We start from the raw sequence: 15,065 nt of genomic DNA, 5'->3' as shown, positions 1-15,065 counted from the left end.
TGATGGATTTGTCTTGGGGTCTCCATAAATCAGAAATTACTTGAAAGCACACAACAACTATTCCAGTAAAAAGTGATACATTAACATGCCTATTCCTACAGTGAAATGTCTATGCCTGTTGCCAACCTTAAACTTTTTTTCTGTCTGGCAGATGCTATATTACCATATAAACATATAAACTGATGTCATATTACCATATAAACATATAACCATATTTAATTAAAATCAACATTTCTGAAAAGTTCACTTAGCTGTAAATAAAGTCTGCCATATTAACCAAGTTAAGTAAATTCATGGTCAATGTCTACAACTGTACCTGGACAAAATTAAGAGCATATGATCACTCAAACAAGAAAAAGTAGTCAGTTTAGAAAATCAGCAAAACTCCAATCATTCCTTCACTTCTTTACTTCACAAAAGGTAAATTACAGTAATGTAGAATTCACAGGGTCCTTCCAGACAGGCTCTATATGCCAGGATGTGGTCCCAGGTTTTCCGTTTATCCCAGATTATCTGGTAGTGCGGACTCATATAATCAAGTTTAAAGTAGAAAACCTGGGATCAGATCCTGGTATATAGGGCCTGTCTGGAAGGACCCACATTCACACTCCGATTTTGTAAACTAAGAACAAACATGCAGAGAAGTCCATCTTTGCATGTTGGACTTACAATGAAATAACACTGCAGTTACTGCAATTTTACTTTAATATCCTTTTATCAGTGCTTTGTTGTTGTAAAGGAAGGTAGTTTAAGAACTTCAGAATAGAAGAATTTCTACTTTGATTTCTTCCATTCTCATTCAAACTATGGTTTCCAATCCAGATTTGGAAGCAAACTATTTTAAAGTAACTAGTTTATCTAATTATTCAGTTATTACTTGAAAATAGACAGGGATTTGGGGGAGTTTAAAAGCAATGTCAGAAACTGGTGAGAAAGACAGGAGATAGCATTAAGCCTCAAACATCAAAGCATTACAGTCTAGCCATGGTTCAACCATTATTGACCTCATCCATGGCTAAATTCAGAATTGGTATCAACAGAATTATCTGCCTTCTTTAGTAATATTCCCTCTACCTTTAGTTCTTTGGAATCTAAAAATAAACATTATAAAAAGCTCACTCAATTCCCCCATTTTCCTTGGATTGGTACAGATAGGATCTGAGTCAATTTGGAATAAATCAAACTCAGATTTGGATTGTTGAATGAGGCTCCAAAGTGAATTTGACTCCCTCATACAATCCTATTAAATACCATGAATGCATAAGGCAGCAAGAGGACCCCATCTGAACTGCCATATAATCCAGTTTCTGAATCCAGATTATCAGCTTTGAATTGGATTATATGGCAGTGTAGTCTCATATCATACAGCTCAAAACACATAATCTGGATTCAGAAACTGAATTATATGGCAGTATAGATCCAACCAAGAGTTAGATACCATTACTACTTCTTCTTCTTCTTCTTCTTCTTCTTCTTCATTCACATAGTCATTTCTGACTCTTTGTGACCTCATGGACCAGTCCACGCCAGAGATCCCTGTCGGCTGTTGCCACTTCCAGTTCCTTCAAGTTCATGCCAGTCACTTCAAGGATACTATCCATCCATCTTGCCCTTGGTCAGCCTCTTCTTTTTTCCTTTCCCCAGCATCGTGATCTTTTCCGGGCTTTCCTGTCTTCTCATGATGTTGCCAGAATACTTCATCTTTACCTTTAGTATCCTTCCGTCCAGTGAGCAGTTGGGCATTATTTCCTGAAGGATGGACTGGTTGGATCTTCTTGCGGTCCAAGGCACTCTCAGGATTTTCCTCCAGCACCAAAGTTCAAAAGCATCTATCTTCCTTCGCTCAGCCTTCCTTATGGTCCAGCTCTCGCATCCATAGGTTACTATGGGAAATACCATTGCTTTGACTATGCGGACCTTCGTTGCCAGTGTGATGTTTCTGCTCTTCACTATTTTATCATACCTGCAAGATAATGATGACTGACAAAAAATGTCTGGAGTATTCAGTATATAGTTGGGATGCCATTGTGAAGAAGACCTTGTTTCAAATAGCCAACCCCCTCCCCCAAAAAAAGGTTTCGTGCTCTCAGGCTGGGTAAGATTTAAAGACCAAAACCAGGATGTTGCGGAAAAAACTAGACCCCTCCTGAAGTCTCCAAAAATCCCTGAACTGCAGGTAACTTCAGCTTGGTGAGCTGTATCCCTCTTAACTGCCCCCACTTCTTTTAACTAGACATGCTGCAGCCACCACCAAGCCCCACTGCTGCAAAGCCTGGATATCTGGCATTTGTAGACTATTCTGGGGTGAGGGTTTTGTTTCTCCCTGCCAATTACCACCCTAAAATGCAAGGCAGAATTCAGTGAAAAGCACTTGCCAAGGCAGGAAAAACTGAAGTGGAAAGATAATAACACACGTGCACCTGTAATGCTGGATGTTAGATTGGTGAAGCACAAAGAGTGAGCAGATCTCAGCAAAATATCATCCATGTGTGAGCTTACTAAAAAAAACCAAGAACTATGCAGTAAGTTGCTTCCTCAGGCCCTTCCAGACAGGGTCAAAATGCGGGCCCTGTCGGACTTTTATCTGAAGCGTCCAAACGATGCCTCAAGTAAAAGAGAATTCAGGAAAAAGCAGAAAACCCTGCTTTGTCCCAAATTAATTAGATACCCAATTAGACCCGGGCCTTCCGGAAAGGCCCAGGTTTAATGGGGTATGGGCCCTGTGGGGACTACAGAGGGGTCAGTTGCCACAGCCCAATTTGCTTCTTCTGGTTCCATAAGCCCAGAGAAGCAAAGAGGGTACCCCCATCCCCCACCAAAGCCCTTAAAATAAGAAGAAACTTACCAGGTACCATTAGGTCTCTCCGGCAGGCCTCCTGATGCGTAGAAATGACATTCCAGGAGGCGGGGGGATCACTACCCCCACTTCCTGACACATCATTTGTACACGCCAGTAAGTTTTCTGATAAGTTTCTTCTTATTTTAAGAGCTTTTCAGTGGCCCCATGCCCTCCCAGAAGTTACCAGGAGGGCATGGGGATACCAATGGGGAAAACCTGTTGTTTTGGGGCAGGCGTGGGTACAGCAACGTGGGCAAAAATTGGTTACTTTAACCCATTTTAGCCCACAATAAATTGCTGTCTGGAAGTGCCCGATATTTCTCAGCTTGTGATTCGTGTTTTTACAAATCCCCTGGGATGCTTGATGTTTTCTTGGGCTTCTCATTATGTTTTATGATCCAGCATATATGCCACTTTGGTTGCACAGAAGGGAGAGCTGGAGAACTTTGCAGATGGCAGATCTGCTACCTTGCATGTAAACAGCATGGTTGCATACTGTTGCATTGGTATCTACTACTGAGTATTAGCTAACATAATTAACATAACGGATTTTTAAATTTGATGAAAACTGTTTTTTGATGTGTATGTTTATATTGTAAGCCGCCCTGAGTCCCCTGATGGGTGAGAAGGGCGGGGTAGAAGTGACGTAATAAATAAATAAATAATGTAGTAGTTACAAAGTAGATCCAGATATCACAAATTACAGTAGGCTGTCCACTTTTGTGTGGTTTAGGGGTGCAGAAGTCCTAAGAAAGTGGAAAAGCAGTGAATTTTTTAAAACTGGGGCTTTTTTCCTTGAGAGAACACCTCTCTAGAAATATGTACGTCCTATAGCATGACCTCCAGCAGAAGTGGATCATTGAATCACTCTGGAAGACACAGAGATTTCGAGAGAGAACATAGTAATCAGATCTGCAATGAATAATATAATTATATAGTTGAAGTCAACCCACAAATATGTGGGAGCTAACTGTGGCCCCTTCTACATTGCCACACAATCCAGATTATCAAAGCAGATAATCAACATTATCTGCTTTGAACTGGATTATATGAGTCTACACTGCCATATAATCCAGTTCAAAGCAGATAATCTGGATTTTATATGGCAGTGTAGAAGGTCTGTGTAAGTGGATAAAATGTATGAGAATTGCTTCCCCTTTTCAACTCCTGTTAATTTTTTATTCCTTTTTTCTCCCTTTTCTCTTACAAGTAAGAATGGAAAGAAACACTTTTTAAAAATTGAAGGTGTGGGATTAAAATACTGTATTGTTCTAGAATAATTTGGGTTCGTGTTCCCACTGCACTATAAAAGATACTGGGTTATTTTAAGGCAATTATTCTCTCTCATCTTGATGTACCGCACTGGGTTGTTTAAAGATGAAGAGCAGATATGATTTTTGTAAACCACTTTGAACCATTAGAGTGAAGGCAAGAGATAAACACAAACAACTTGAAAAATGATTAATCAGCTATCATTTCTGTACTTTATTCAACCTTGACAATAAATAAGATAAATAAGATAAATAAGAAATCAGGAGACCTGGAGCCTCATTTATAGCTCTCCATGCTTTGAAGATTGTTGAAATAATTCCATGGAAAGTTGTTCTCTTTGTACGAGTCAAGTTGTTTGCAGTATAAATAATAATATTGATGTAAAATTATGGGTTTTTAAAAAGGATATAACTATTTTATCTTTACTCTTAACAAGTATTTGTAAATATTTCAAAGCTGATTACGAATAGATTATATGATTGCTGATTTTCTCAGAGATCTTATAGGACACCAGCAATGGTTAAATGACAGATTTCAAAAAAGCAATAGAGTTTAGAGAGGATTTTCTGCACAAAATCTTAGATAATGGTAAGTTTTATTTTTTCCCATTCCTTCGTGTGCTAAACCCCAGGTGTAAAAACACAGATAGGGACATTTTGTGTGTATGTCCAAAATGGAAGTTAGGAAAGTTTAAGTTCTTCAAAAACTAAATTTGCTCCTGGCAACTACTTTCCCATTCTGAAAAACACAGGTATATAATTTTTCAGACCTGTTTTAAATTATTTTCTCCTCAGCTGGACCCATTTTTTAACTCCAAAGCTAATTGAAAATCTATAGCAAGAGGAGGTATGTGAAACAGTATAGTAGGGAAATTCAATTACAGTTACTTAATAAGTGAGTAGTTGCTCAAAGGCACATCTTAAGGAACAGATTCTAACCCTGCTGCAAGGCACAGCAAATACAATTTAAAATAGGAGCATACAAAAAAGATATGCAGTCCATCTTGCATTTCACATGCAGTCACATTCTTATCTACATTTTTGCTCAAAGAAAAGTGGCAAGCTCTTACAATATTCCCAGGAGTTCATTAGGAAAAATGTACAAGTGTTTTAACAATATGAGTATAGACTATATGTTTGGGTGTCAATATTCATGAAAGTACATGATGCAAATAATATTTGTGCCTTGAAGCATTTTGTGCAGTGCAGCTTCCTTGACTAATTTTTTTTCAGCTGCTTCTATACAAATGAGTTTTAAAATATAGTCAATGATACCGGTTCTTTGGGCCCCTGGAGCCCGAAGGAGCGAGATGTTGCCCCCCCACACACACACCCCTCCTAGTCTCCCATTTATCCCAAAAATGTACCTGAGGGGCCTGGCTACATGCTCAGGCCCCTCTGTCGAAAGCTTGTGGTGTATCAAAATGATGCATCAGGTGATTGGGAGGGGGTGGAAGGATCTCCCTCCTCCTCCCCCCCCTCCAATCTCCTAGCTCATCAAAATAACGCACCAGGAAATTGGACGGTGGGAGGAGTAGGGAAATCCTTCCAAACCCCCCCCCCCAATCACGTGATGCATCATTTTGATACACCATGAGCCAGACCCCTCGGGTAAGTTTTTTGGATGAACGGGGGCTGGCGTCATTTTCCACCTTCGAGCTTCAGGCGCCCAACAAATCCAGAAACTTCATTTTTGTGGCTGACACAAATTATGTTGAATTGGTTGAGACTCGATGGGTTGAGGGGCGCAAAGTGGTCTGCAAGAAGGCCTTACATTTAGTATTTAAACTGTTATGTTTATTTACATCATGATCTGATCACCATGCTCAATATATCTCATATGCATGGGGGTATTGGGATAACCATACAAAAGGTTTGCTAGGGTAGACCCTCTCCCGCTCAGACTCAGCCCCCCCCCCCCGAACCAAAATCCCAGCCCCTCCCGAAACAAAATCCTGGCTACGGGCCTGGTTCAAGGTAACTCTGATATGACTCTGTGTTTATTCAACCCTTGCAAATTCTAGTTAGAAGTAATGCATGATAAGAAACACCATCAAGTCAGAAAGTGGTGATGAAATACTTACTCTATATACTCATGAATAGGTCAACCTCATGTATAAGTTTCAGGTAAATTCTGGTGCCAAAATTATGGATTTTGTTATGGCCTGTGGATAAATGAAGGGTCATTCTGAAAAGAAAGACGTACCAAGACTGCTGTAGGGCCAGCCGTCCCTGGCCACCACCATTTTCCTTCCCAGTCATTCAAGAAGACTAGAAGCGGCACCAAGGTGGAGAGATTAGTGCTTCTTTTAGGTTCTTCCAGAACAGACTAAGTTCTTGCCTTTCACTAATATACTCTTATCTAAAGAGGATGGTTCCCCATTATCTGGGAAACTTGGACAGCACATTTGTTAATGTAATCCTAAATGTTACTGGCGTTTTCGCCAGCAGCATGTTACTGAAATTAATGTTGTAATCCACAATGTGTCCTAGGTTTAGCATTCTTAATAGCTAAACACATATTTTACTTGCTCATCTTCTGAATAAAGAACATAAACAATTAAAATGTCAATTTTTTAAAGTAAAAGCAAAGATTTTCCCCTGACATTAAGTCTAGTCGTGTCCATCTCTGGGGGTTGGTGCTCATCTCCATTTCTAAGCTGAAGAGCCAGGGTTGTCCGTAAACACCTCTAAGGTCATGTGGCTGGCATGACTGTATGGAGTGCCGTTACCTTCCCGCTGGAGTGGTACCTATTGATCTATTCACATTTGCATGTTTTTGAACTGCTAGTTTGGCAGAAGCTGGGGCTAACAGTGGGAGCTCACCCCACTCCCTGGATTCGAACCACCGACTTTTTGGTCATCAAGTTCAGCAGCTCAGCGGTTATTACAGAAGTGTGGAAAACATTTTATTAGCATTTTTGCCACCCAGACAGTAGTCCCTGTGCCACACATTATAATGGTCTGTCAAACTGGTCAAACCTGGTTAATCCAGCCTTCCTGTGATGCAAACAGAATGTGAATGTTTGTATCCACATTGACATGTATTGCTGGTAGTAAAGAAAAATATTGTCAGAAAGTGTTTCTCCCAACAGTTTATAGTGTAAACAAGATAAAATGAAGCACCTTTAAATTGATTTCATTGAAATCAGTGTAAGAAAGTTGACCTGTGCCAAAATATTAGGCTTGCATGTGTTAGAAATAAATGCTGGGAGAGAGATGAATTACAATCAGGGAGGTGGAAGAAAAAAGCTAACCAACCAAATCCAGCCTGGAAAAATATCTGCATAGTTCTCTTCATTATAGCAGCATCCTAAATGGAATGGCCCAAACTAAGCTTCCTCTACTTTCTAAGGTGACTTTCTAGATTACACTGTTTTGCTCAAGACTATCAAAGGCTAATCTGGCATTGGATTGTTTTCTGAACCAGGATTAAAAGAAAAATTAAGTTCTTTTAGCACATTGCACATCCATCTAACTTTGTGTAATTGTGCGTTTGGTTCTGCTTTCTCCTAACGTGTCAGTTTTAACAAAGGCCAGAGAGGATGAATATGATGCTGCAAAAAGTGAAGACTTGCACATTGCTTGATTAACAGGCATGGAGTGTTTAGAGAAATCTCCTCCATAGACTTAGTGATGATGATAAATTATACTGAACTCCTCCATATAAGAGGGATTCCAATTGCTCCAGGAGCCACACAGATATAACACATGAGGAAGGAGCTCTGGACACAAACCTCCATAACTTGTTATACATGCAAAGCTTTCTATGTGTTATGAATGTGTAACTAGCAGGCACATTGTTTGAGTTAATCCCAGACAATGCTGCAAGCCCCAGACATGTAGTTTTTAATCTTAACTCCATCCTCACAAATAAAATCAGCATAGGCTGGTGAAAAAATGATATTTTTTCCTGCTTTAACTCAGATGGACATGATGACACTAATGAGATAAAAGTATAACGTGTGGACAGTGGCAAAGAACGTTAATTCAGAATTATGTTTAAGAGTATTTGGAAATTCTTGTGCAATTTCAGCTTTTATTATCTTTGGCAGAGAATAAAGTTTCCAAAGCACTCGTCTGTAGTTGTTTTTTCCCCCAAAAAATTAGCTAAGTGTCCTATCGACTGTCATTTTAGCATGTGTAAGGGTTGATGAGGTTCATCCCAGAAAAGTAAGGAGATGCTTTCTGTCCCCTAGGCTTTTTATGTGTTCAAAGCTGTTAAAATTGTTGCTGCTGTTGTTTCTGGATCCAAGGACTTCTGTCAGGAGAGGTCTCATCTGCAGTTTTGAGTTGATATGATCCATTAAGCTCTTAAAGCACATATATGTTTGACATATGGAGATAAATTCAAATCAACGAGGCATGAAACAAAGGAGTCAGCCTTGCAAATCTCAACAAAGCAGTCACACTGCAGTACAGCTTTTGCAGAAAGACTACCTCGCACGCTAAGGGATTTGTTTATAGAAAGCTGCCTGGAGAGACCTTGCTGTATTATATTAAGGAACTGGTTGCTTGGTAGAGCCTGTTCGTTTTCTAAGCAGAAAAAATGAGCAAAGCCCAAGGCAAATCAAACTGCATCCAGAAATATCACCTTGATTTTTCATGCTTGAAACTCAAACCTACCCAAGGGTACCACAAGTAACAACAAATGCCTCTCTGCTTCTGTTGCCCTCAGGGGAAGAAAAATACGATTACTGAAGATGAACCAGAGGGAAGTAGACTGAAGTTACATTTTGGCAACCTCGGCTCTTGAAGAAACATATGGATGCAAAAACGAGAGTGTCATTTTCCAGTCATCTGCCTCTCCCCCTCCCTTCCTCATAGACATATAAACACACACATACATGCACACATGCACATGTGCAAACCATTTCCCAAACTATCTTTTCTCCCCAAGTTGTCTCATTGCCCTTTGCTTCCGTTCACAAAATGGACTGCACACATGGGAAAGCAATAACAGTTCTGTCATGTTTCATGCCTGCAGACACTTTAAATAGCCACAGATTAGCAGTAAATCACTCTGTTTTAAACAAGTTAAAGAAGAGAAGTAGTAGTAGTAACAATCAAATCTTGCTCGCAGCCAAGTCTACTTTAAAATCCAATAGGGTCTTCTCTGAGAACAACACACAAAGATTGTGTCGTTCCAGGAAGAAGGGGAGAAAGTAACATTACCTTTCAATGTTTCATGTCATGCTTGTGTATATTCAATGGAACCATCAAGATAGGCAGCTTATTTAATTGGGACACCGTCACATACATGATGTTCACAAAGCCCAACAGAACTAGGTGTTCCTCAATGGATAATTCTTCTCCCATTGTAACCATTGTCAAAGGTAGCCATGCTAGTCTGTCACACCAAAACCAATAAGGATACTCATGATACCTGAAAAAGACACAAAAGTGTCCCTAAAGTTTTTAGGGGCCTCGGGGCTCTTAATTGGTTCTTTCCTGAAAGCATTTCTTGGAGGATTGCTGCTGCTGCTGCTGTTGTTGTTGTTGTTGGTGTGTGCTTTCAAGTTGTTTCCAACTTATGACAACCCCAAGGCAAACCTGTCACCGGGTTTTCTTGGCAAGATTTGTCCAGGGAGTGTTATGCTTTGCCTTCCTCTGAGACAGAGACAGTATGAAAGTTGCCCAAGGTCGGCCAATGGGTTTCCATGGCTGAGCTCTCTCAGTGCCCTAGTCCAAATCTCAAACCAAGCCACTACATTGAATCTCAAGGGATTCCTATGCTAGAGCTCAAAATGAAGACATCACACAGAATAGAATTTGGGAGTGAACGTGGTACATTTTTGATGGTCAACCTACTGTTTCAGTTACATCAATTATTAAAAACACATAACCCAAAATCAAAATCCAGGATCATTCCAAATTGTCATTGCACAAATTCTACATTCTTTATTGAACTGCAGTTATTCTCCAAAGCTTGGTCCCATTGCCAAATTTTAACTTTCTTTCTGAAGGCTAGAAGGGAAGGAGCTGATCAAATAACATTGGGGAGGGAGTTCCATAGCCGAGGGGCCACCACTGAGAAGGCCCTGTCCCTCATCCCCACAAACTGTGGCTGCAAAGGAGGTGAGACCAAGAGAACAGCTTCCCCAGCAGATCTTAATCTCCATGATGGTTCATAGAGGGAGATGCGTTCGGACAGGTAAACTGGGCCAGAACTGTATAGGGCAGCTTTTCTCAGCCTGGGGGATGGGACCCATGGGGGGGGGGGGGTTTATGAGGGGGGTGTCAGATGGGTCGCCAAAGTATTTTCTGTTGGTCATGGGGGTTCTGTGTGTGAAGTTTGGCCCAATTATATCGTTGGTGGGGTTCAAGGGGCTCTTTCATTGTAGGTAAACTATAAATTCCAGCCACTGCAACTCCCAAATGTCAAGGTATATTATCCCCAGACTCCACTAGTGTTCAAATCTGGGCATATTGAGTATTCATGCCAGGTTTGGTCCAGATCCATCATTGTTTGAGTCCACAGTGCTCTCTCAATGTAGGTGAACTACAATTCCAAAACTCAAAGTCAATACCCACCAAACCTTTCCAGTATTTTCTGTTGGTCATGGGAGTTCTGTGTGCCAAGTTTGGTTCAATTCCATTGTTGATGGAGTTCAGAATGCTCTTTGATTGTAGGTGAACTATAAATCCCAGCAATTACAATCCCAAATGACAAAATCACTCCCACCCCCAACCCCACCAGTATTTAAATTTGAGCATATTGGGTATTTGTGCCAAATTTGGTCCAATGAATGAAAATACATCCTGCATATCAGATATTTACATTACAATTCATGACAGTAGCAACATTACAGTTATGAAATAGCAATGATAATAATTTTATGGTTGGGGGTCGCCACAACATGAGAGCTGGATTAAGGGGTTGTGGCATTGGGAAGGTTGAGAACCACTGGTATAGGGCTTTATAGGCTAAAGCCAACACTTTGAATTTTGCTGGGTAGCAGACTGGCAGCCAGTGGACCTGTCGTAACAGGGGAGCTACAAGCTATTCAGTCTTGAGTGACAAGTTAAAATCTACAAGTGGGTCTTGAAAAAACAATGTCCAGTTTCAAAAAGATGAAAGCTGGGCACTCTTGTTCTGCAGATTTGGGATGTTCACACAAAATCCAGGCAAGTTGGACAACCATAGAGAAGAACGCAGAGGTCAAGACAACAGAGTTGTGTTTGGTTAAACTTCTCGCTGGCTCTGATCAAGCACCCAAACTTTTCAAGTCATCTGTTTTGCTCACAACTTCATGACGAAATCAAAAGGAAAGGAAATCTGAAAGCAGCACTCCAATCCAAGCAGCGAACTTGTCTCTGCTTGTTCTTCGCAGAAGTCAGGGAGCATCCACTCTTTAGAGTAGGCATGGGCAAACTTTGGCCCTCCAGGTGTTTTGGACTTCAACTCCCACAATTCCCAACAGCCTACTGGCTGTTAGGAATTGTGGGTGTTGAAGTCCAAAGTACCTGGAGGGCCAAAGTTTGCCAAGGTTACTTTAGAATCAATACAGTTTGACACTAGGGTTGCGGTGAGTTTTCTGGGCTGTATGGCCATTTTCCAAAAGCATTCTCTTCTGACGTTTTCCCACATCTATGGCAGGCCTCCTCAGGCTGTGAGGTCTGTTGCAAATTTGGCAAGTGGGGTTTATATATCTGCAGACTGCGGAAGGTCCAAGGTGGGAGAAAGAACTCTTGTCTTTTGGAAGCAGGTGTGAATGTTGCAACTGACCGCCTTGATTAACACTGAATATCCTTGTAGCTTCAAGGTCTGAATACTTTCTGGCGGGTGGAATCCTTTGTTGGGATGTGTTAGCTGGCCTGATTGATTAATATCAGGAGGTTTTCTGTTTTCAAACTGTTTTGCTTTATTTAGTGTCCTGATTTTAGAGTCTTTTTAAATAAATAAATATAAATAAATAAAGTTTGACATCACTTTTAACTCCATGCTGTGATCCCGAGAGCTGCAGTTTGGTGAGGCGCCAGCACTATTTGGCAGAGGAAGTGAAAGACCTTGTTCACTGGGTTGTTGTGAGGTTTCCGGGCTGTATGGCCATGTTCCAGAAGCATTCTCTCCTGGCGTTTCGTCCACATCTACAGTAGGCATTCTCAGAGGTGAGGATGCCTGTCATAGATGTGGGCAAAACGTCAGGAGAGAATGCTTCTGGAACGTGGCCATACAGCCCAGAAAACTCACAACAACCCAGTGATTCCCAGGATTCCATATAGCTTGCAGCTGTGACGGTGAAAATGGTGTCCAGCTGCATTCATTCTACAGTGTAGACCCGGCATGGGCAAACTTCGGCACTCCAGGTGTTTTGGACTACAACTCCCACAATTCCTAACATCTCTCCCATCTTGAAGCCTTACGTTTTCCCTACCTGGAGCAACTTGTGAATTGGGCCAATCCCTTCCCTTTGCCTTCCTCCTCTCCCACCTTCACCACAGGATACCTTTCACATCCAACAGAGGAGAGGCTGGCAAGTTGAGGAGATCTGAGACTTTTAAAAACACATGCAAGTAGAGCGTATGTATGCTTGTAACGCAATGGAACCTGGCGAACTCTTGGGACTCAGGAAAGCTCAAAGGTGAGGCGAATTCCCCTTTACCCACCCCCCCTTTTTTTTCTTTTTTTTTACTCACGTTTTCGCTGTGGGAGAGATGCTTCCACTCCTTGTCCTTTGAGCTCCTAAATGCATTTGTCTGCATTTGTCCGAGCAGCGAAGCGCTAACCGAAAACAGAAGCCAACTCCCCCGGCGGACGCCCCCAGGCTCAGGTACTGTCCATGAAAGCCAAGCGCCGTCCCTTTGCTTCCCTCTTTGCCCTCGTGGGGAGCGCGAGGAGGGACCAGGGGGGGGGTCACGTGGGGCTCGCGCGCACCTTTGAGGCGACTGAGAGGAAAGGGATTGCTAGCCAGGAGCAGACAGCAAAAAAAAAAGCCTTTGCAAAGACCCGACGCTCGGGAGGGAGAGAAAAAGTGGCTCGTGGCGCTCGGGCAGGCGCTCTCTCTGACTGCGTTCTGGAAGCAGCAAGCCAGCCAACCTCAGGCGCAGCGAAAGCCTCCCCGCCGCCGCGGTGTTAAATTTCACCGCTCACTGACTTGCCGATTACATCATCAAACGCATCTCGAACATCTCTCTCTCCCTCTCCCTCTCTCTCTCTCTCTCTCTCTCCCTGTGTGCGTTTGCGCGCGCTCTGCCCGGGGAGGCTTGAGGCCTTTGAGCGGGCGCGAGGGCAGTAGTAAGACACCGCTCCAGCGCCTCTTGGAAGGGAGCATCAACCCTATTGAATGAATGGATGCAGTTTGACACCGCTTTTGGAACTGCGCTGTGGAATCCTAGGAGTTCTGCTTTGACAAAGCTTGGAGCCGCCCTCGCTCTAATACAGTGGTTCTCAACCTTCCTCATGCCACGACCCCTTAATACAGTTCCTCATGTTGTCGTGACCCCCCACCCCCGCACCATAAAATTATTTTCGTTGCTACTTCATAACTGTCATTTTGCTACTGTGTTGTCCAAAGCTTTCAAGGCCGGAATCACAGGGTTATTGTGTTTTCCGGGCTGTATTTATTTATTTATTTATCGCACTTATATCCTGCTCTTCTCACACCGGAGGGGATTCAGAGCGGCTTACAAATCAAATGTACATACAATATATTATTAGCATAGCACAATATAAGCATTAAATTGCTATATTGTACTATATCATTATATGGTAATATTATTAATAATATTACATTTAATATATAATATATAATTAATATTATATTATTAGTATAATAATGTATTAAATTATAATATTATCAATATGATAAGTACAGTAGAGTCTCACTTATCCAAGCCTCGCTTATCCAACCCTCTGGATTATCCAAGCCATTTTTGTAGTCAATGTTTTCAATATATCATGATATTTTGGTGCTAAACTCGTAAATACAGTAATTACTACATAGCATTACTGCACATTCAACTACTTTTTCTGTCAAATTTGTTGTATAACATGATGTTTTGGTGCTTAATTTGTAAATCATAACCTAATTTGATGTTTAATAGGCTTTTCTTTAATCCCTCCTTATTATCCAAGATATTTGCTTATCCAAGCTTCTGCCGGCCCGTTTAACTTGGATAAGTGAGACTCTACTGTATATACAATATATTATATATTTATAAATTATTGTATATTATATATATCTGTATATAAAATTAGAATAGCATGTTGCTATGGCACAGGAGACAAGATTGAATTATTTTCCTGGCTCTCAGGTTGGTATGATGTCTTCCCCCCCTTCTTCACTCTGGTCCCAGAGTAGCAGTTATTCCTTGGTGGGAGGGGCTGCCAACTGATGAAACAGGAGACAGGATGGTATGATGTCTTCCTGCCCCCCCCCCCCCCAGTTCTTCACTCTGGTCCCGTGTATGGCTATGTTCAGAAGTATTCTCTCCTGAGGTTAAAGCAACCAGAGAAGTTAGCCTTAGCAGAAAACTTGATGAACCAACCTGGACACAGTATATTGAGAACACCGAAATGCTGGACCACTCTTAACAAGTATCATGTCAGACTACACAGAGAAGCCATTGAAATCCACAAGCATGTGTATAATTTCAACAGAAAGGAGGAAACCATGAAAATGAACAAAATCCTGCTACCAGTATTAAAAAACTCCAAAATCAGAACAGTAAATAAGGAGTAGCTCTCAAAACAGAAGAATTCCAGACATGAATTAATCAGGGCCAGCTAACAACTCTGAACAAAGGATTCTCCCAGGCCAGGAAATGAAGCTTGGAAGGCCATTTAATGCTAATCAAGGTGATTAATTACACCATTCCCACTGGCCTCCAACAGACAAGAGTTCTTTCTCCCATCCCGACCTTCCACAGATACATAACCCCACTTGCCTTGTTTCCAACAGACCTCACAACCTCTGAGGATGCCTGCCATAGATGTGGGCAAGGTCGCAAGT

General features: G+C 41.6%; 1 protein-coding gene across 5 annotated transcripts in view; it reads right to left on the bottom strand.

Annotated features, from left to right (window-relative positions):
- Positions 1 to 13,382, bottom strand: part of col24a1 (collagen type XXIV alpha 1 chain) — a 233,242-nt gene extending 219,860 nt beyond the window's left edge. Inside the window, exon 1 of one of the 5 annotated variants that reach the window (XR_010005351.1) lies at positions 12,751 to 13,382. Coding sequence is in view for 4 of the 5 variants with exons in the window: in XM_062978066.1 (XP_062834136.1) it covers positions 12,751 to 12,806 (56 nt within the window). In the remaining variant the exon portion in view is untranslated. The remainder of the gene's footprint in view (positions 1 to 12,750) is intronic. The other 4 variants (XM_062978066.1, XM_062978065.1, XM_062978063.1 and 1 more) reach the window with 4 other exon arrangements.
- Between the last annotated feature and the right edge of the window lie 1,683 nt (positions 13,383 to 15,065).

Source organism: Anolis carolinensis, chromosome 4 (assembly GCF_035594765.1).
Source record: "Anolis carolinensis isolate JA03-04 chromosome 4, rAnoCar3.1.pri, whole genome shotgun sequence".
NCBI lineage: Eukaryota > Metazoa > Chordata > Lepidosauria > Squamata > Dactyloidae > Anolis > Anolis carolinensis.
The sequence above is the reverse complement of the archived record's forward strand: the minus strand, read 5'-3'. Positions and strand labels throughout refer to the sequence as shown.